General features: G+C 41.1%; 2 protein-coding genes across 3 annotated transcripts; both read right to left on the minus strand.

Moving 5' to 3' along the window:
• Positions 1-122: 122 nt before the first annotated feature.
• LOC135483538 (uncharacterized) lies at positions 123-3,383 on the minus strand. Its single transcript, XM_064764509.1, has one exon. The coding sequence runs from the start codon at positions 3,266-3,268 to the stop codon at positions 2,225-2,227; it is 1,044 nt and encodes a 347-aa protein (XP_064620579.1). The 5' UTR covers positions 3,269-3,383; the 3' UTR covers positions 123-2,224.
• A 7,409-nt stretch (positions 3,384-10,792) lies between these two features.
• LOC135483546 (mitochondrial uncoupling protein 4-like) lies at positions 10,793-22,415 on the minus strand. Of its 2 annotated transcripts, none has more exons than XM_064764521.1 (10): positions 22,270-22,415; positions 20,867-20,992; positions 20,438-20,500; positions 19,681-19,765; positions 19,255-19,377; positions 16,796-16,908; positions 14,828-14,912; positions 14,410-14,499; positions 13,057-13,159; positions 10,793-11,851 (listed from the first exon to the last, which is right to left on the minus strand). In XM_064764521.1, the coding sequence occupies exons 1-10, from the start codon at positions 22,412-22,414 to the stop codon at positions 11,780-11,782; spliced, it is 1,005 nt and encodes a 334-aa protein (XP_064620591.1). In that variant the 5' UTR covers position 22,415; the 3' UTR covers positions 10,793-11,779. The 2 variants fall into 2 exon arrangements, with proteins under 2 accessions (XP_064620591.1, XP_064620598.1); XM_064764528.1 differs by lacking the exon at positions 22,270-22,415 and adding an exon at positions 21,100-21,263.
• Positions 22,416-23,268: the final 853 nt, after the last annotated feature.

Genomic DNA, 23,268 nt, shown 5'->3' on the forward strand with positions numbered 1-23,268 from the left:
TAGGAACAAATGACATTTTCAAGATTAAGGAGTCTCCAGGGGATTGGACTTTTTCGGCATGCTTTTGGTTGCAAATTGACTTCCGGTATGACAAACTTTTTCAAAACAACCAATTAACAATATCGTGAATAAATTTATAATTAAATCACATTAAACTACATTGATATCTCGAGCGAACGTATTTACACAATATCTTACAGAATTATATACTCCCTGAATTCATAGACTCAAAGAAGGAAAGCACTACCATCGTAAGACAGCGGTAAATTGTGGTAAAGGCCTGTACACACCGGATGCAGTGCTGAATGAGTCGGATGACGATAGAAATGCCTCGGAAGTCTGTTAAAGACATTCGTACCAAAGCACCAAGACATCATTTTCAGGGCGCAGTCCGTCATCCTGATCGTCTTTGGCTCGACCGGGCGACAGGACGAGGCCAGCCCACTCTGCGGCGCCCGCAGTGAAGGCGAATGTCGCTGATGATGCTTTCCTTCCCCAAAACTCTACATATCTAACCCAGAAAGGCACAAGGGAGTCAACATCCACCACGACAATCTTTTTCAGAAGATGGTGAACAAAAGTTTCTCTAAAGGAGGAGCTTTTCATAAAATCAGGCGAGATATATCATTATCTCAGGTTTGATGTCTCCGTTCTGTAAGATGAGATAACCATGAAATGATATTATAAGATTTTAACCATTTAATGACATAGGCAACGTGTACACTCTCATCATGACTTTGTATTTTCATGATAATAGTTCTTACATACCAACAGTGACCCTTAAATCATGTCTATGTTGACTCAAGTCTGGGGTCATTGCGGAGGTCATGGTTATTAAGATATGGAGAAACTTGAGACCAAATGTTTCATTCAGAACTATTAGATGACTTTATCACGCCGAGATTTGAATTGAAACGCTATCTCAACTTAAATTTGGAGCGGGCACAGTGCAATATTTGGTCATGGCTGATTGCAGCACAAGGAGAAGACGTTGGCGTGGAAAGTGGGAAAGTTGATGACTGGACGAACCGACTCGCGTGACAACTTTGATTGTACAAATTTCGAACTTTGAAAATTGACAGACGTTTCCTTCTCAAACGCGCAAGTCGTTTTCCCTTTCACGATACCGCTTTATGAAGAAGTTGCTCTCGTCGACACTTATGAATATTTTATACAATGTACATGCTTGGTTACTTTAGCACATCAAATGACATCAAATGACATCAAAGCTATACGTATTTACAATGCTGTACTAGCAAAACAAGACCTAAACACATTTGAACCTGTTTTGGATGTTAGCGAAAGAATAGTACATGTAAATTAGATACGAAATTGACGAGGGAAAAACATGTAAATTTATCAGCCGACTGCAGTTTTTGATGTTATTTTTCATTTTGGGCCTCATCAATTGACCCGTGAGCCTCCAATTACGGTTTTATATATTTTTTTCAAGAAAAGATTGTGTGACATAACCCCAATGCGATCTCTCCCAGTTCGTGCCCAAGTTTCTTGTATAAAGCCACGTGACTTATCCTTGTCGAAATGTATGCCTTATCTCATACCTACATGTGCGAAGTATAGGCGTTGTTATCGTATATAACGCGATAGTTAAACGACTATTAAGAACTTAATTCACTTTATCTGCTTGTCTTTCTATGTGCATCACACGGGACACAATTATAAGGTCACTTAAAACACTTTGTTCCCGTTTCTTAATCCACTGTTTTCGGCTGAGCCCACAAGCACTGGCTTTGAGAGCAAAAGTCCGAGAACCATTATCTTGTGAAGTACTTTCCAAGCGTATTGTTGACAGAAAATGTAATCCACATGACTTCACGCCTAATAAAGTTAGGGACAGACCGTCCCTTACCGCTTCCATTGTAATCCACAAGGTCCGCCTGAGGGCGAATTCACCGAATGTTTCTGAATTGGCGTCCCTTTAAATCACAACCGCGTTTAAACTCGTCGTTGAACGCCTATCCAGTTTTCACAAGGTTTCGTGCAAATAAACAGAATAATCCATTTCTACCGAAAACCGAAACGCGGAGTTTCCGTAACGATGAAACAATGTGGAAGCAAATAGGGAGCGAAAAACGAAATCCCATTGTCATGACAACCGCGTGCGGACACTGGTCACTACAGAAAGCTCCCGGAAAACTCCAAGATTGAGACAAAGAATATCCTCCACAGGAAAAGATGTTCCTATTCTCGCTGTAAAAACACCTCAAGGGCAAGTGCAGAAGCAGTTTGCAATGACTGGATAGGGAATTTTAAGCCATTTACATTTAACTTTCGGTATTTCGGCTCGTTCCCTTTTCGCAGCACGTTCATGGGCGTACACGGAGCTCCTCAGTTCTTTGGGAAGCTGTTCGTAGCCGTTCAGATACATCATTTGGTTGAATCGTCGGCCGCGCCTCAAACCCGACCGTGTCTTGGCTTTGCGTCCCCTGCCAGACCCGCTTGTTCCGCGGGATCGTCTGCAATGCCATCTCAGGATATAAACAGTGTGACTGCGGACGGGGACGCACCTCATACCGGGGGGCCAGGAGCACGGGCTATCGTTCGTACACTCCCCGCGCTTAACCCACCGCGGCCAATAAAAGTCACCAATATCGTGCCAAGTGAACTGAACAGGACATGCAGCCTTCCTGATCAGCCAGTCTTTGAAGACATTCAACAGAGCTGGAGGGGGCATGAAGGACATACCACTGGGGTCCTGGAAGGTGAAATTCAGCTTGTCCAAAGATACCATCAGGTCTGCGTCCGTCTTGTAAGCGATCCCCGTCGCCTGTTTGCTCCGCATTGCCTTCGGTCTCTCAAACGACATCCATTGTGGATCATAGTCGTCGGCCAGTAGACGCAGCAGACGTTTTTCTCTCAGATTCTTCTTTTTCGGTTTATATTTGGTGTAATCAATAGCAATAGGTTCATATTGATTCCTTACCCTCTCCCGCTCGACCTTGCCGTTTGAACCTGTGATTTTATTGGGCGGGTCTGATACCCCTTTTGTGACCTTCCTTGGGTCTGGCGTTGGGCTCTCTATCTTCCCATTGTCTATGTCCTCATCCTCATCTGTCTCATCAATAACTTCAATAGTTTGTTTCTTATTGCCTACGGGAGCTGGGTCCCTTGTCTCCACAGTCACACTCACACTGGGCGGCTCAATGTCCGTCCCGCTCGAGGACAAATCATCTCTGTCCTCGGCCAAAATCTGCACCGCAAAAGCGGCCAGAAGTCCGTAAAGAATCAAATGTTTGAACATAGTCATATTCCGAAATCGTTTAGTCACATCTGAATCGGTTTTTATCCAACCGAATGAAGACAAAATATCCGTACAAGTCACGATCTGGTATCGCCAAGAGTAGTCCGTTATCTGCGAGTTGGATGTGCTGTCCCTGTGACGCGGCACAATCATGCGCACCGCCGCCAACCCACCACCGCCTGGTTGGCGTGTGCGACCAAATAATAGGACAGCGCCAAGACAGAACAAGGGGAGTGTTTTGTGGGGAAATAATTGAACATTTAAGTAGAAATAATCACAACAGTAAATGACAATGATCATTAAGTAAACTTTTTATTTGCTAAATGCTTGTTTACTATAGCTTTAACTTCTATACCGTATACTCATTAGTTCAGGATCACAGAATATTGTCTCCATATAGGTATAAAACCAACATCTACATACTGTATACTCGGATAAGATAAAGGAAAGAGGCATCGTGCATCGCGCAAGGTACAGTTATGCGTGCCTCTGAAACAAAATGTCTGCATAAAATGTAGACTGGTATGTATATGCCATGAGCCTGCAGATAGTCCCCATCCATGTATTTTAAACTTTTGCTTTTGCATTCTGTCCCCTTGTCTTATAAAGTCGCCTTTAGAGTATTCCAGCACAGCTTTTAGAGTCTTTCACTGCCTGAGGGGCCATCTGCTCCCAACGTTTGCTAGCTGATAGTATCTATCCAGGCAATTCAATATGACTGTGTCGCCGAGGAGAAAAACTCGACCGCTGACTAACGCTGTTTATTTAGTCTTAGTCACATCGCACCATTATCGATCAACAATGTTGAACCAGCAAACAGCAACACAAATATTTATGAGGAAAAAATTGAATTAATTAGCAATTAAATCATTATGTTGTTTGTGATATACTTTAATGTTGCAAACTTGTAATAAAGCTGGCACTTTTGCCACATAAAATATCATTTGGAGGGCATCGGTTCGGATTTGAGTGTGAAATTATTTATCTCAGTCAACAAATGTGTCTACATTTTGGATCCACTTTCCATCTGCCTCGGGAAAGAAGCTGTAAATTAAGACTGAACAGGATTCATCTCCAAGTAGTTGTCATGATGAGTAATGATAAACGATGTTGACATCATGCGTACATGACGTATACGTGTGATGACTATCTAGGTTGCTTGCCCAGTATAAGGGCAATCAACCTGGAATAGATATATAGGTTAAGTTTTGCGTCACGCAGGAACAAACTTTATCAAGTCTTAACACTACCCGAGACGTGCTGAGAATGATGGCACCATGCAGGCGGATACACGCCTATATCAGAGTCTTCCAATATGCCTATATATTCCCTATATTGATAAAAGAAGTTTGTCAAAACCCCAGCTGGAAGGATAGCGTTCATTCCTTGAAGCTCTGTTCGACAACAATTTTAGCCATCAATAAAGTGTTAATCATCCAGTGGGGAGCCACCCCAAGGCCAGACACTCGTCAGTTGTGATACGTGGAGACAAGTTTCAAGCAAAGAAAACAACGGGTCGTAAAAACCAACATGGTTTGCCAAGGTAAATAGTCAGATTGAGCTGACTACAAGGTTAGTTTAGGACAAAGAAATGTAGAGAATTGTGTTTGGTGAGATAGGATTCCGGTGCTTCAGGTTAATTTTGAAGCTTTCAGGAATCCAGCTTCAATTACAGCGGGAACCGCCGGCAAACGCGGGAAATCGCGCGGTTTTTACAGGCTTTGAATCAATTTTGATGTGAGTTATTGGAACTGGCCTCAAAGCCATTGGATGCAGGGGTTTTCCACTGTAATGCGATGAGGCCCTTCACATCGCTATGAGCCATCTTTGCGCGATGATTGAAGGTCGTCTGTTCATAGACTTCTCCCTGGTTATGCTCCCTATTCACACTAAGATGGCCATTTCAGCGACGCTTTGAGAGTAATTTTATATATCATCCTTCATTGAATTCACCGAAATATCTAGTGATTAATCAAGGGTCTTTAGTATCACAGTTGTTGTTTTAATGTCATTGACTCCAGGCAAAATTTTATGGTCTCCTCTGTCACCTCCATGCACGACCAACTCGTGAATTGCTTCTTCCGCGTTCTGCTGAAAAGCAACGCCGAAGATAAACTTTTCCACGAACTTTCAGCCTAAGGCGTTAGGTGGTGATAATGATGACCAATGGTTCCGGGGATCCGTGACGGTCAAGCGCCACTGTGACTGCTGTCAAGTTTATAATTTGAGAAGATAGACTTCCTGTAATTTCACTGTTTGTCTTTTTCTCTGAAGTGATCAGCCCGCACCTCAGCACCTTGGGGTAACGTTAAACCAACTTGCTTATTAGCAGTTCGTAAACACTGCCAATTCATATTACGTTGTTTTTACACGTAAACATTATCACTGCAACCAAGAATATGCAATCCAAGATGTTTGGGATGTTTTGAAATGAACTAAACGATATTGACATAAGGGAAAACAACTGAAACTGATCATTTTTCCTTGGCATGGATTGGTTTTGAAGTGGCCCATGACCAGCACAAGGACACACTCGTAAGTTTAGAGAAGGAGCATGCCATAACCAGTCAGTATGACGTAACTTGTGTTTGTAATGCGTTACACCATAAGCTTACAGTGGTGAACCTCTTTGTTCTCCCTCGCTCTATCCGTTGAAGTCGATCAGCTGAGACGCGTTCGTTAAGACCGTGAAGGCAAAGCGCTTTGAGACAGTCCAATCTGGATAAAGGCGCTTACCTAAGATACATCGTAACTGTGATGTAATGATACTTACACTCTGGCGCAATATCCTCTTTACAAGCGGATCCAGTATGAAAGGCCAAGTTGAAGGAGAAGCGGAGGCTGGTGCTTGGTGATATACCCGGCCGGTGAGGAGGATGACACGATGTGGCATCGTTGCTTCCTCCTTGAAGTGGCGGAGGAAGACACTACAGATGACTGATGTCCTCAATAAAAATGATTAAACCCATCAGTTGAAGTACATTAGTAACAACCAACCACCAAAGTTTCATTTTTTAAAAGATCGTGTTCGAAATGTTCAGGTTTTGTATTGTGCAAATATCATTCGACTCTAGTAGCTTCATTAGCGCTGGTATAAAGTTACCAGTTGATATTTTCTCTCATCTATAACACGGTCTGTGGTTCCCCACACCAGGTAACTAATTAGGTCTAATTCAACTTAAACTGTTTATCGGTGAAGGATAACTGGGCGAGACCCGACGCACGCATGGCCTGTCTCTACCTATAGCGTTCCTCCAAGCATCTACCTGTGGGCAGAGCGTGGATCGCGAGGTTGAACAGCGCTAGATATACACGTAGGCCTTTCCTTAAGCAATGCCATACAGCAGGGCAAGAAGGAACTTTATGTAATTTGCCAAGGATTGAGTCCTTATGATCGGTCGGTCGAATATCAATCTGCTTTCAAAGCATTCAAACAAAGCCATTATCTATTTAGCAAGACATTTGTAGATTCCAACACACCACGCGGAAAGTTGATCGAAGAAAATATTTCAAATTTCCTGACCCTTTGATCTCAGTTTGACTCGATCGTCCAATTGACGCATTCCAGCTAAACAATGGAAGATAATGATACTGCCTTGCATTGCATTGCAGTTTTATCAAAATAGGCTACATATAGACACATTTCGCAACTCGCCTTACGAAGAGCTACGAATGATGAAGTACGAATATGCAAATGGATTTCATCGAGGACGGTATTTGATGCGTTGCCTGTCGCAAGAAGGATTTGGGAGTGTCGCGTAGGATTTGATGCGGACATCATAGACCTTCCTACTTGCCGTTCGTGAGGGGTTGCGAAACCCGCTTAATAAGGACGCTGTAGAGACAAGTATGACATGTTGAATTTGATTTGGGTTTCACGCTTCGTATAAACAGACCACTATTCGCCATCAGATGAGAAAAAGACTTCACAAGTTTGTCCCACAAACATACAAATGGACATCGTAAACACTGACCGGAATTGGTTAACACATAACTCTCGATGTTCATAAGTCAAGTTATCGCGAATGCGGATATCAAACAAGCCTTATTTACTACGGGTAACATTGACATTTCAGTGATGCAGGATATCATCAGCCGTCTGCCCTTTGCTGGTTAGTGATGTCCTGGGGTAAAAGGACGTCGTCGTCGTCGTCATCATCACCATTGCATCATCATTTCTTTCAGGGTATTTTGTGGGCTATAACAATTGTACGTATTCGGTTTTTATAGTCATTCACCTCAAGCTGTCATGGAACAATAGAAGGACACCTTTTTGTAAGGAGACACCGATTCGGCAAGATTCGGGCGCGGCACGGACGTCAGGGTGTTTGTAGAATGCGCACCTTTATTGGGTTTGTTCCAGAAAATGTCAGATAGCCCAATTCGCTAAATCATTATTCAGGTTTCAGCGAAACTTTCTTAATTTCTGAACTGTTGATGTATGCCTAATGAGTCAATTTTACATGTTCATGTGAATGCCTTTTACTTTATAGGCGGTACTATCTCAAGGGCTAATGACTCGTTTGGTCATTCAGTTAGTAAGTAAACTCTGTCAATTCAATGATGAATGTATGATCGAGAGAAAAAAAATCAAAACCATTCTCAAAATACACAACCTGCCATTCGCTCCAGCTCTCTGATCAAGAAAAAAAACACTGGCAAAAGTGCATTCGAGTGAGAAATTCAGGGAAATCACCTTGTGAATGTTTATCGAAGTTTACGGCAAGGAAAGTAGTAAGATCCGCAATGATCCTTTACCTCAACCAACGCGAGGATCAGGTATCGCGCAGGGGAAATATCACAATAGTTGGTCCGACCACACACCAAACTCATGGACGATATCTGGCGGTCCTGGTCATCATGTTTCTTTTAGGCCGACAATTGTAGCCTGTTCAGTTAGAATTTCTAGATACCAGTGAGGCAGATGTCGCACTTTTTATGTTTTAAGTTTTGGCCTCCTGGTGGTCAGGTCAAGAACCAGATTGGACCGAAATGTTGTCTCCGTAACAATTGAATCAGACATACGTGTATAGGCCTTATTGTAACGGAATTGTTTTCTTCAACAGGTCTCTAAGAACAGACACTCCAAGCTTATTGTGATATAGAATAATATCAGTAGTGAATGTAATGTAAAAAGTAATATCCTCGCCCATTTATTGCATGTTGTAATTCAAGTTATCTAAATGAAATCGTCTGACCAAAACCATAACGGAACCATTCGATCCTCATGAAATACCAGGTCAGGTCGAAATGTCTTTTGATTGGAACCGACTGCTCCCGATTGAGCTAATCAACACGAAAAGAGCCATGTTCTAGATGCTGGAGATCACATTCATTTCAAAGCAAAGGATGTAATTGCAACTTAAGAAGTGGGTGTAGCCCGCTTTTACTTGGCTACAATAGTATTAGACGAAGTAGACAAGTGTAACAATCATTTGACCATTAAAGACAGAACTGCTATTTGCAAATGAGAATGGGTCAAGTGGTAGCCTAGTTCTTGATAGTGGTACAGGGTACGTGCATCTCTCTGACATCTCAACCACACTGTTGCAGGTAGATAGGGCTGCCAGAGTTTGAAGAATGATGAATGAACAGAACAGTTCACATCATATTTCAGACTGCCTAACATTTCTCTAACGAAATAAACAAGCTGGGAAAAGCGACGTTTAGTACAGGCACTACTAATACCAAGGCGCTTCCAACAAATTCTTCTTAGATGTTTATGAAAAAAGCTTTTAACGAGTCTAATCAAGCTCTTGTCATATGTGTTAAGATGGTAAAAGGTTGGTGTCGAGAGTTCTTTCCGGGTGTCTTTGAGCTGCTTCTTACAAAACAACACGAGGCATAAACGCCCAGAAGTGATTTTAAAACATGTTAAGTCCAGTCTATCAGGCGTAATCAAGCTTCGAGACCTTTTAAACAGCAATTTAACAATAACGCCAGCAAAAAATGTGGTTGATTTCAGCTTTCGTCTTTATTGAGCTTCCTATTACCTCACCGTCGGAACAAGGCAACTTGAAGCGCAATTGTACAAAAGAACAAAAACATTCAGAGGAATTTCTTAAGGATTTGTTCCGGCTCATCAAGAAAAGTCATGATCAAGTGAGAATAACGTCTCAAGTACATTGTAAGGACCATTTCTTGTTGCGGTTCCCAATGACTTGTGTGCCGTAACATCATAAAAGGCCAGCCTTTTGACCCTTCAGCTATGGTGTCATGAAAACGAGAGCAAACTTGGAAAACAAGTCTGGACTTAGAAATACCCAATGCCAGCACAATTCCTCCCAAATGCCTCCTTCCAAACATCATGTTGTGGAAAATAGCCAAAGGAATTTGTAGTTATAAGTTCAGATGAAATTATAGTATTAGTTCTGTTTATAGTTCATTCACAGTACATTTGACAATTCAGCTGAACAACTAAGACGTTAATCAACTACTGTACGTCACATATCTCCAGCCGAATTCAACACTCGTTTCTCAATCCTCAGTGCTAGAAAATCAACATCACAACAGCAAAAACAAGACGAACGCTTGCCAAGACGCCAGAAGCTAACTACACTTGGCAGGGCACTTACAGGTAAATGAATTGATTTGTTGTATTTAGCGCCTTTTCTTTTTGAGAAGCCGCATAAACAAAACAGACAGTTTAATAAAGAAGAGTAATATAGTCTGCGGAGGGTTGAGTGCAGCTGAGTTTCAGTGGGCTATTTGCCAGTCTAAGGAAAGAAGACCTGGAAAATATGCTACAACATTTAGATGGCTCAATGTGTTGTGCAGCTTGATGTAATTACACCCGTTCTGATGTAGCCAAGAACGTGAAGGTTGGCCTATCATCAGTAACACCTCGTTGGACGTTCACATCAGCGTGTAGGTGTCGGAGAGATATTGAGGTAATGATGAGGAACACTTCGCTGGGTGTGATCAGCCCAGCCCCGTGCCATCTAACAGCAACAACCAGGAGATATCCCTCCAGCAATGCAGCAGCTTTCATGGTCCATCACGTCCAATGTGATTTCAATTATAAAGTGTGGTTCACATTGGTCAGGAGTTGGCAACTTTACGCTGAGCACTATGTTCATAACCTGTTGAACCAATGGACATGGTTACTAACAGGTCCCCAATCTCAACCACATCCAGTACTCTCCCACATCCAGATATTTCAATCAGCGAGGTGGAATTCTTAACTTCGGGAGGCATGATGACCAATGGTTGGATAAGATACCGTTCTCTGACTAAGTCAATCGTTTATGATCACAAGCACCAATGCAATGTAACAAGCCAATAATTAAAACCAGCTGCATACGATCAAGTTTCTCTGGCTCAAAATATATCGCTGAAAGCTTCCGTTGTATCTTATTTTTTAAGGTAGATGTCTTACATGATGATCCTGCAATGCGAACTCGATGCTTTTAGAATACGCTCCACCTCAGCGATGTGACTGCACTTGTCCAGGTATCCGCGGCACACTTCTGTAGTGAGATTTCCTCCTCAAAGGACCAGTATGAAAAAGTAATGACACGAACCAAGAGATACTAAACTGTTCACTTTATTCAACTGTTCAATCATGTACATTGTAAAATCATTATTTTCTATCAAACATTCCACACACGAGTGTGGACAAGAAGAAAAAGTGAAACATATCACTTTGAGAAGTCGCTCAATTGTTTTCATTTTGGGTAGGAAACACGGCCACCTATCTGTAGAACCATGAATCAAGTTACCAAAAGCACATATACATGTATTCTAAAGGGAATTCCTTGGAACTGAAATGGACTGAGAAATATTGCAATGTCCTAGTTGAAAAACGATAACCTCTTTCACTTTTTGTCCTTGGTCAGTTAAGTGCAGTATCTACATGTACAAACTAATGATCTATGGCTTCATACAAAATAGTTTAGATTATGAAGTACAATGCCAAAAATATTTCACTCTGTGATCTGAAGAAGATATAAGAACTACTCAGATTTTAAAACTGATCCCTTCATCTTCCTCATACCTGATAAATCACTTGTTCAAAGGCCTGATTCCTCGAGTAGAATAAAAGCACAACTGAGAACACCTCTCAGCAACACTAAATGCACATAATTACAAAAGAGAATCATGAATCACAATTCAAAGTATCAACAGATACATGTAATCTGGTATCAATAAAGACAAAGTTTCACCTTGATTCAAGTACACTAGTTCGGTGATCCTGAATCCATCCCCACCACATTTTCCAGAAATTACCCAATTTTTATTAAAACTACTACTATATTTAGGAAACCCTGTCTTGAACTTCAGTAGCCATACCCTGAATGCTATAAAAGTCAGCACTCATTATAGAATGAGTACATGTACCTTCCCAAAACCATACAAGTAATAATGTATCCAAGTCAGTAATTGACCAAATGACATTTCAAAGTCTGAGCATGATTTGGTCCCAGTACAATACGGCCACTCCACAAACCCAGGAGACAACATCCTGCATATTATGATCCAAAGGTCAGTTCTCTTGATGGTGTCGTCACCAATCTCTCAGAATCCCTTCACTCCAGCTGCTTTCCTGATCTGCTCATAGCTCAACCAGAAGATCAGTGACCACGGAGCCTGCAAGAGGAGAAATACATGTGAACTCTCTCAGTCAGTAGGACTACTTCTTAGAAGACAACATTCCATCAACTCCAAGCCCTTTCAAAGTTTCGTGCCTAGCTTGAGCTGGTCTCAAAGTGCTTTACATTGACTGTCATACATGTAGATCCCCACAGGCCACTCTCAGGGGTTCAAAGAGCTGCAGCTCAATTCAGCACTCACTCACTTGGGTCGGGGATCTGAAGCAAAGACACTTTCATCACAACCCCGACACCTTCATCTGTATGCCCCCCCCCCCCGCCACATCATCTAGAGTGAAGTCTCTGACAGATAGTCTGGCAGAGAGGATCAAAAGCGCTAAGGTTCCGTAAAAACTTTCTGAAATATCTTTTCAGACTGATCAAGCATGAAAGGGTCAGTATTGACTTCAGTTTCTTCAAAAAAAAAGACGAATTGGAGAGAGTGATATTCATAAAGGGTTAATCATCTTGACTTTGAGAGAATGTAAATGAGCTTTGTCACTTGGCTTGTAACAACAACTGCCACACTGAATACACATTTCCCGCCTTGCACAACCACTGAGCGAAAACAGACAAACGCCCAACAAAAAATGACTAGAAAAATATTGTCAGACAAAAAGCAAGGCACGGCACCATGGCGCATGATCAAAAATATTATCATTCATTGACTTGTTCGCTTTGTCGGGATATAAAAGAGTTGGATTCATTCCTTGTGGTAGCCTTAGAGTGTCTGACATCGATCTGAAGGAATGTCCGGTCAAACATGAATGAGATCAGCGGTGCATTTTAGAGACTCGGGTGGCATAACAGAACCCAACGCCAACATGGTTCAAGTAACCTCAACTATCCATGAAGTCTATAAAGGACGAAATTTGTTTATTCTAACACATTACTTCACAAATATTGACGAAGGAAGTACATTATTACAGTTTAACAGTTTGTTAAAGATCCACAGTCTATTTGGTTAAAGCATAAAATCAACATAGTTTCAATGTTATTGCTTCTACAAGGTTTCGGTCAATAGTTTCCAATGAGGACTTACCATCAGGCTACTAGTACATGATTGAGTCAACAAAACTGCATGTCCATGAGATTTACATAGATTTGAAGATGTCACTGGAAGATTACCCAGCAAAATTTAGAAACTCAAGAAGATTTCCAATGCGTCACAAAATGACTCTCCTTGCAAGGACTTAAGCTTACCATTCTGGCCCATATCGGGATGAAGCCTTTGTACAATGCTAAAAAACCTTCTTGTCGGACAGTCTTCATTAGGCAGTCTATAGATGAGGTATATAACACTCCTCTGGAAAACATAAGGCACACAATATTTTACAATGAGAGTCATGAGAGCTATTTGACGGATGGCTTGTTTGTAAGAAAAGCTGATAAACCACCATCAACATTCTATCCACAACATTATTTCATCGAACCCTGATCTATTTTCATGGCACCCATTTATTTATCTTTCCATTCCAGGTCAGTTATCTTTCTCCAATCTTTTTGTTTTAATAATGTACCAGTGGCGACTGGAATGTATCTATTAGGCTGAGAAAAACTCTGCATTAACTGTAGATTTAGCAAGATCAGATGGATGTGGTTAGACTGCCGGGCTCATAATCAGGAGGTTGTGGGTTCATCTCTTCGAAAGATCATCGCCAATTCATCTTTGTGACCTTGAGCAAGACCCTTAACTCAACTTGCTTCTCTCCACCCAAATGTGAATGAAGTCCCTGTGTAGGCCACATACTCCAGTGGACAAGAGGCCAAGGGGCTGAAAAACCCTACAAGTTGGACCTAATATTTGATTCTGTTCTTGCAATCTGCAATACTTCTTAACTGGACTTTTTCCAAAAATGATTGGAACTTCAAAGTTCAAGGCCTACATCGTGTCAAGCAGTTTGATAAAATTAAGATAAAGCAGGCAGACAGACATGGAAACTTCCATAAACCAGATTTCAGTGAAAACCTAAAACACAACAAGCTTTTCCAGCATTTGACAAATCCATTAAAGCTAAAATAATTGACCAACACTTCCTTTAAGACCTGCACTCATCTGATATCACTTGTTAGTTTATCTAAAAGCAAGGAAATTTTATCCGAGACCGACTTGTTTATACCTTCTTTTAACATAAACCTGGCCTTTTGACCTGCATAACTCATATCATTTGCTTACACATAGTTTCTGGGTAGAGTATCAAATAAAAATGTGAATGTTTTGCTCAAGGTTTGTGGCTGCATGAGCTACTGACGTGGGTTTATAAAGAGAGTGCTAATGCAGGTGAAGGAGTTGCAGTTAACCCAGTATGAATAAACTGAGTTGGGGAACGAACTGACAACTAGAGTAGTGACACTGACACAGTTTAACACAAATAAAACACTAAACAAGAGCAAAGTCAGTTGTTTTATCATGACTGTATAATCTTTTGACATTCTGTCAGCAGTACCACAAGGCTTGAGGGGAACTTGTAGGTAAACTGACATGGTTTTGTTCAACTAGAGACTTTTCTCACTTGAGTCATATGCTGTAAAGGCCGAGTCAAACATCGAACTCACCGTCCATCTTTGGTTGGTTGGTTCATCACCCTCGTTTTGACAACATCCGCGGGTGTACCAAGTGTTGCCGACACTAGGCCTGCACAGCAACTGAAACAGGAGAAACACAAAGTTTTGATCAAATATGCAACGTCAATGATTCGTAGGTTGTTTTATTTCACTGGCACCACTTATCGATGACAGTCAAAAGTCATTGCCATTGCCACCCCACCCCTCATCGACATAAAATATTCTATCCCTGCTGAATTGGAAATAGTACAATTATTTCTATACCAGCAATATTCATCATAGGGTTTACAGGGGCTGCTACCTCCCTCACTTATCAACAGCTGTTACACTGGACATGTAGAATTAAGCTCCGTCAATAGTCTGAACACAAACCACTAAAAGGTATAATATTGTATTGATTTGCCCTTACCTTGATAAGAAGTGTGTTAATGAGTTATCGACTAAAGCTGTGTGTTTGAGAATGAACTGTTTGGCAGTATCGTATGTCGTGAGATCTGAAACAAAGAAAACAGGCTCAACACTCAACTCCTGGGATTGGGAAAGATGATATTGATAAACACATGTATAATGAAGAAACACACGGAAATCTTGTTTTGTTAAATATCAACAATTTTGGTAGTTACTTGGATGCATTTTTTAAGGTGCACCTGGGAGCGATGAAAAGTGAGAGAAAAGAGCCCCCTGGTTGCATAAGGGTCTGTGTGGGGGCAAGTCAGATGGGGTTAAAGAATGGGTTCAGAATGTCATTTTGTTGAAAGTCGACAGATTTCAATGTTCTCGTGGTGATTGCCTGCTGAAGCAAGTTCAAATTATGTGCGACTTCACCGCAGTTGAGATGATACTGATAAGATAATTTTCTATTATTTTGTGATTCAGATCCTTAAAAAGTTCAAGTCAGCTGATACACAACATTGCGGATTCGTACATTCACAATTTGATTTCATTCATAAACTGAAGACCACGTTAACTGATAATCAAAGGTAGAGCCATCTATGAAGTGTGTGGCAAACTGTCTGTTAAACACAGATTGGTCCTCCTGTACTATTCAAAAAATAGGGACAGGCAAATAGGATATTTGTGAATGGCAGAGTTTCATTGATTTCTTGACCCCTCTAAAGAAGTCAAAACAAGGTTCCACCCCAGCTGTATGAGGCCTTAGATTTTGCTTGTACCCAGCAATTCAGAACAAGAGTGAATCGCTGAACTAGACTAGAAAATATAGAATCAAATATTTACGCTGAAAAAAACAAGGCATATCAAATATGTGCATATTTAATTTATATCAGGAAGCAGGTACAGAAGATATACAAAGGGAAACTCGTTATTACCAAACCAATTATCTTACTCATACTAAACCCAATGATATCTGTAAGCAATCAATCTGATTGCTTCTTGGAAGAAAGTACATGTATATTCAGTCAAAAAGCAATATTTTGGGAGTTTACCACAAACTTACCCCACGCAAATATTCACTGACAAAATTTCCAAACCAACTGATAGTTTCACAATATCCAAGTAAAAGATAATTTATGACTAAGCCAAAAATATCGTCTTTCTTGAAGAAAATGCACTTTTGTTGACAATTTACAGCTATTTTCAACACGAATATCATAACAAAAAGAAATACTCTTCATTCATAAACAAACTGTCCACCAGTTGAGAGAGTTGATATTCTGTACACATGTGCCTTGTTGCATATTAGAGTGAAATATGCAGCAAATTACATGGGATGCACTGGGATCACTGAAGAGAGAAGCATTCTGCAAGTCACTGAATTCCTTACACCAAAATGAACATGCTGGATATAGTGAGTTGAGCTGCCAGTTGAGGAAAGTCTGTCACACAAAGGCCATAATGGCCTATTACAGGTAAAAAAGGGCTTTTGTCCAGGCAACCGGAACCCTTAATCGACATGGCAACACATTATGTCAATTTCATCATCACCTCATTCACGCTGTCTTCTTGATACCAAGGGAACCAGTATCTAACTATTTTCACCAAGGCCAACCCAGAGAAAACAGCTACATTCTTCCATCTTGACGAAGCAACTTGAAACCACTTCTCTAACATGCTGGATTGTGTTTCTGAACATTGTACTCATAGTGAGAAAGGCATTATGTAAAAGCTAATTACATTCAATCATTCAATCAAGGGTTTGATTAGCTGTCAAACTGACAAGCTCTACATGTAACACTCGGCAAGGAAACATTGGTCAACACCCACCAAAACCATTGATAGTTCAAAATGGGATTTACCACATTGGTAAACCCGACATATTTACCAGAAATTCGCGAGCTTGTGGAATGACTTTCTCTCTAGAGTGAGAATACAACTCTGCTATTATGAAGTATACTTGTCTGTCTGCAGGCACACTAACCTCCCATGTTGACCAGGGCTGCTCGCTGCACATTTGGCACCCAACCTTTCCACAAGCCTCGGACTCCGCCTTCCCGTAATATTTTTGAGAAAGCATGCCAAGGACCTTTTACTCTGAAATTTGCATAACCATTGCAAAGTAACACAATACAGAACATTCAAGGAACAGTGCTGCAAGATTAGACGTAGGAACGCTTGCGTTAGCTGATGAAATGGACATCACACAGCACAAAATCTTTCCCTTGTGTTGGTGAGATGATGTGGCTATCTTCATATTTGGGACTGGATCAGGCTTTCAGGCTTTCTGTAAAAGACGTGCAGTGCCGCCGCATTGGAGAACTTGATGGCCAACTTGTGACCATGGACGGCAAACTGATGAGATTATGTCAGTAAAACACCACTGGCAAACAAATGAAAGATACACTGCATCAGTTTGTATGCATGTAAGCCATAGAGTGCAGTGCTGTTTGAATTGATATAACTTCATTGTGTCCAGTCCAAAACCATATGTTTTCTGTCCAATATGGCAGTGATGACGTCAAACGTACCAAGCAAAAGTTCCACAACGTCTGATCTTGCAACCCTGTTATGCAGTAACTAAGGAGAAGCAGGAAGACTGATGATTGACGCATGCATTGGCAAGATTTGGCTGGTTCCTGCCCGACAGGCGAGCTAACATGGTGAAGGACATGTTTCTTTCCTTTGCTACATGTAAAATCAAATAACAACATATTGATCAGTCTTGGCGATCAAGAGACCAGATGATCAGATCTGAAGTCTCACCAATGTATGATGATGATCTCGTATAAACACATGAGTCTTCCGGCCCACAAAGATGGCAAAATCTCAGTATAGTACAACTTCAGATCACCTCGCTATCATGGGATAGAGAAAATTGTACACTGCCCATAACTCTTCCTTCACAGGCATCATGCAGAGGATTTAACAAATTTGCAAGCGGCAATAAGAAGATTTGTAACAGCAGTGGACCAAGCCGGTTACTTATTAGGACAACTCCACAATAAATTAGAAGTTGCTGATCTAGTTAAGATATACCATGTAGAGTGTTTATCACCATGCAATCTCAGCCAAAGGCCAGGGACCAGCGGAGAAACACTGACATCACATGACTGATGTCACCGCAAACTAGAAATGAGAAAAGCTCACAATTATTTCCAGCCATACTTTTTCAAATGTGTTTACCAGCCGAAGGAATTGAGTAGCTTTGTTGTACTGACCCTGCCTGAATTCTGATAAAACATCTCTGAGATATAATTTTCAGGTTCCATGAGATTCATCAAAGAACAGAACTTTTAAGCAATTTAGTGCATATTAGTCCAAAATACTGATTCCGATAATAGCTTTTCAAGGCACCCACTTTTCCCGCAACCTGTCTCTACGTTTGTTTAAAACTCATCATTCAGCCAAAGGAAATATGCAACACGCTGTGAAAAAAAAGTACTGATGATGACAGTACATCTTACTAAAAACGTTGTCATCATGTTTTATTTTAGATGTCTGTGTCAGGCTTAGATTTCAACTTAAGAAATTCAATGATTTTAAGGATGGCCAACTACGTGATGGCTCGAGATGTCCTACAGGAACATCACTGAAAGAAACAGATCAAAAACTCTGGAAATAAAGCATATTGTTATAGCAAAAGGGTCTGTAGAACACAGAATTAGAGTGCTGATTGTGTGTGATCATAGTCACAAGAGAGTTACGTTCAGGAGCTGAGGACCCCAAGCAGCACAGGGATTCAAATGGCAGCCTCTCGCAAGTCATCCAAATGATTGATACAACCTAATGTTTGCAAAAAATTGGCTTCAAATTCTGTGCTCCATTCCAGACACTAGAAAAAGTGGAAAGCCCTTCAAGGATGGATCGGGTCTTATTCTTTTCCTGAACATACAACCCGAAATGACAAACTATCCCGTCAAATATCTAAATTGATCATTTTTATCAATGCTCAATACCTTTCATGACGGAAGAAAAGTGTCATGAAAATAGCTCTTCGGTTGTCACCAATCAAATCCGATGTTTTTGTCACAAATCTGTTGTTTTTACTTATCAACTGCTTGCACCCCGTCGCCCTCCCATCCTTGAAAGGTCCAGAAAATTGGAGAAGACTGTCCTCACAAACGGCATAAACAGTGGCAAATTAAGGTTTTACTTAAAGTGCACAAGTGCACATTTTTCTGTGCCATTATCATTAAGATTTTCCTGAAGTCCAGTGTTCTCCATTCACATTCCATACAAACCTTCTGCAGTCTTATGAAATCAGGAATGCGCCCCCAAAATGTGGACGAACTACCAACAAAGAGAAAAGGTTTGGACAAACTGAAGCAGTATCTTTGTCTACATAGTCGATGCACGACGAGACCAGAAAAGTGGCCAAAGCCTATTTATCTGACTTTGAAGAACTATTTACAAAAGTTATCCCTGTATTAAACAGCTTACCTAGGTTTTTTCCCCTCTAATCGTCTTCGGCCCTCTGCTTGCATTTGTACTTTGACAAGGTCAGCTGGGCTTGCTAAAAATTGTCCTAAACCGCCGGCTAACAGGCCACCCGTGATTGCTTTCCTGAAATCACAATGAAAGTTCGATATTTAGTGGCCATCATAGTCTAAAGTCTGTAGTAGCCACAAGTTTGGCAGTCTGATTTCTCCAAGTAATTCCCACAGGCACAACAGCTTGGTTTTCAGTTGTGCTAATTCTGGCCCTGTCTTTGGTCGATGGCTAGAGTTGGGATCTCCAACCAGCACTGGCAAAATGATGTTTCCACATGCAATCATGCGTACAGTTTTCAAATGAAGCCAAATACCATTCTCGCCTATGGATGTTAAGCAATGGCCTGACATTTACCACTCCCAAGGTAGAGCTTACCATAATGGAAAAGAACCGTCCTTTTCTTTTCCTAGAATATTTTCCCGTAACATCTCGTAAAATGCCATTCTGCACCCAGTGTATACTGAAATGAAGCAGCAAAGTGTTAAACAAACACCAATCATAGTTCAGAGCTCAAATGCAACCAGGGCCACCCCAGCCAAGGCAGTTCCCATCGACTGCCTATGTCTCCAACTGTCTCCAGGTAACAACATGAATGTGTCATTCATTGATCCATGGCCAAGGATCAGATTATGGTAATTAAACGAGTCTCACCTCAAGGAGATGATAGATTTACAATCTCTATAACAACCATCACACAAGGATGTTTTTCTTAGAGTGTGCTATTGGTCACAAATCAATGAATCAATCAATATTCATTACGGTGTAAGCTAATTCTTACATCCATGTATCAAGTACAAATAGAAGTTTCCATTTTTATCATGGTGTTCTTCAGCTTCAGTTTGGATCAGAACCCTGAACAGAATCATAGTAGACCAAGCTAAAATATCGACTCTAGAGCCAAACCTGGTCTACAATTTACAAACTACACACTAGAGTATCAGTGAAGCAATGGTTCAGATGCCAGGTTCATGATCATGAACCCCACCTCCTGGTAGAACCACAAACTGAACAGTGTCCTCGAGCAAGATACTAGACCAGGCAGTTTCATCTCTCCACCCAGGAGTATGGTACAGGTCTCAAGTGAGCGCTGTATGATAGTATGAGATGTCAAAATGTATGTGGCTACACTTACTTGCATGGCGGTAAATTGCCGGTGATAACCCTTGCCATAATTTGAAAAATCCTTCCTCATTAACTGAAAGAAATATGACAAGTTAAACTTTGTACATAATGGTAATCATTTCGTTGTTGGGACTGACGTAAGTCAAATAGGGAGGTGTCCTGATTACTGAGGTCAAATTGCACAGAAAAGACTCATTTGTGACCAAATCACTGGCCTTAATAGTGATCGATGGGGTGTCCTGCTAAAACAGTAAGAAGATATGTCTGATTGGGCTAACTCACCTGCTCTATTGAAAGGGCACTAATGGTCAATGAAAGGATGCACACGTAAAATAGTCAGAAAGTGCCTAGAGATAAAAAACTCCCCCAAATCGTTGATCATTTGATTACAATGAATTTCAATAGTCGATAGCCTACTTTATCACTGGTGTCAAATTACCTATTCCAACAGTTGTTTTCCAAAAACCTCGCTGGGGTATCACACTGCCTCCCCTTTCTATCGTATACCGTGTTACTTCTCCCTGAATCTGTAACCTGGTCTTGGCCAAGTCAAGTGGATACGTCACTGCAAAGAGAAATAAGAGGATGTCACTGAGAGTATTTTGCTTATCATCATGCCAATAACAATAGCATGCCAATAGAATGCCAATAACAATAAGATTTCTGTCCTACCAGTCTCAGATACAATAGAAGCAGCGGTTGCACATGCATAAGCGGACAGAACAGAGACCCAGGCATGCCCACTCGGAGTCTGACCCTTCGGAAAACCAGCCTGCTGCTGTGTCCTGTGGCTCATTTCCAAGTATCCCAAGCAAGACCTTTCAACACATCAGACTAAAGAGATTTGGTGACAGGCACAACAATACTATTACATGTAACTATTGTTATACGCAACGACACTGACCTTGAGTCACTTTACATGTGTAAATATCAAAATGTTAAAATCAGACTAAAGCATTATCTTGCCAGAGGTTTTGTTGGCCTAAATTGTGACAGATAACTATAATCAAACTGTCAATGTCATTTCATAGTTCATTTATATCCCGGGCCATAGCAAAAATCTTTGTACAATAAAATGACAGGTTACATAAGCCAACTTGGAATACGACAACTTAAACCATTATTTGTGCTAATTAGTGAAAATTTAATTGATACATAGGGCCTAGTATATATATCATTCTGACTACAGCGCCCCTTGCAGCCAGTTGATAAACTCCCGCACCACATTATGGTTGGCAGCTGTCCAAGTCGCTGGAACAAACCACTTGTCGCAGCGATTAGGGTGAGGAACAAGGCCGGTCCACTGCATCCGGAGTGTAGCTTATGGTCAATTTTACACCAGGCGGAGGAAGTCACTGCTAGCCAAAGACACAACGAACAAAAGAACATGTAGTGTGCGACCAACCATGTGGTCTTTTGTTTGCTGCTTGCTTGTTTGTTGTGGCTTCATCTGGCAGTGGCCTCCGCACGCCTGAGGGCCTCTAGGCTCTATCATGCATGCAAGTAAAGTGCACTCATCGTGTCCATCCCTCCCTATAGTCAGTGTATCCAACAAAATAGGCCTAAATACACACAACTCTGAAACCATGAACTGTTGATGGTGTGTCAACTGTGTACACATTTGGCCACACATTTTTATGTAGACCATGATGGACACACAGCACAGTCAATACACGTAGGCCTACATACAATACATGGTCATGACACAACCAACCTAGCCTACCATGCATGCTACAGTTCAACAGGATGATGTCGATTGCGTCACCGACATTCTGGAAATTTTCAAACATCCAAACTCTTTTAAGATGTTAACTACCACTCTTCACAGGAAATGGAGTTTACCTGTTTCAGAAATGCAGGCTGCAGTACATGCAAGGACGTAACGTTGTGTAAACCGCCGCATGTTGTACGGGGTAGGAGTAATCAGCTGATCATCGTCTCGTGTTTTGGTCGTTTCATGTTTTTCTTTCAATCCTGACAGCGCCATGATGCGATTTGGTCCATTCCGCAGAAAACTAAATTAAAAGGAGGTTTACTCATTTGTATGCATGACGTCACTGGCGCGAATTACAATGCGATAAGGATTCCTACTGGTGATAAACCATTCAATGGAAACTCAAGTTAATGTGGTCATCTCAGGGATGAATTGATATCGGAGATACACCAGAGTTCACATTGAATAGTTTATCTCTAGCATAAATCCATCAATCGTCTGATTGCTGAAATAATTTGCGATCACATTGAATGGTTTATCACCAGTATTTATCCACATCCCTCAGATGACCACATTAACTTGTGTTCCCATTGATGGTTTATCACCGATTCGGGGGGTGTATTGCACTTCCCATCCGCAGAATTAACCAAGTCATGTCCGCCATTGCTCCATTTGTGAGTCAACTATAGGAGTGTCTTTTCTGAAGTAAAAGTTTGCTCAAAAAGCGTGCATGTCTATGTTGTGTTTATTTATGAACTCCCCATTTACTCAGTCACTTGACAGTCGGTAAGAGTTAGTAAGATATCTTTGATATCTATTTTCCGTTGTCGGTAGAGCAAGTGCCGAATCTGTGAAATACTGCACCATACGTTGTCGTCGTTGAAACTTTATGCATAACCCACTAGGTAAGATGACCTCGGGGGTGACTGAAACTCATTGACACTAAAAAGTGTGTCATTTCCAACTTCTATTCGGATGCAAGACATAGGAACAAGCAGTATTTTTATTTGACCTATTTTTAAGGTCAAAATCTGATCATCTTGGAATTTTGGATGCGATTTGTGAGATATCAATATTAAAGGGACAGGGAGCAGCTATCAACATCGAGGTAAGATTATAAAGTTGAT

The sequence above is a fragment of the Lineus longissimus genome, chromosome 1 (genome assembly GCF_910592395.1).
Source record: "Lineus longissimus chromosome 1, tnLinLong1.2, whole genome shotgun sequence".
Classification (NCBI taxonomy): Eukaryota; Metazoa; Nemertea; class Pilidiophora; order Heteronemertea; family Lineidae; genus Lineus; species Lineus longissimus.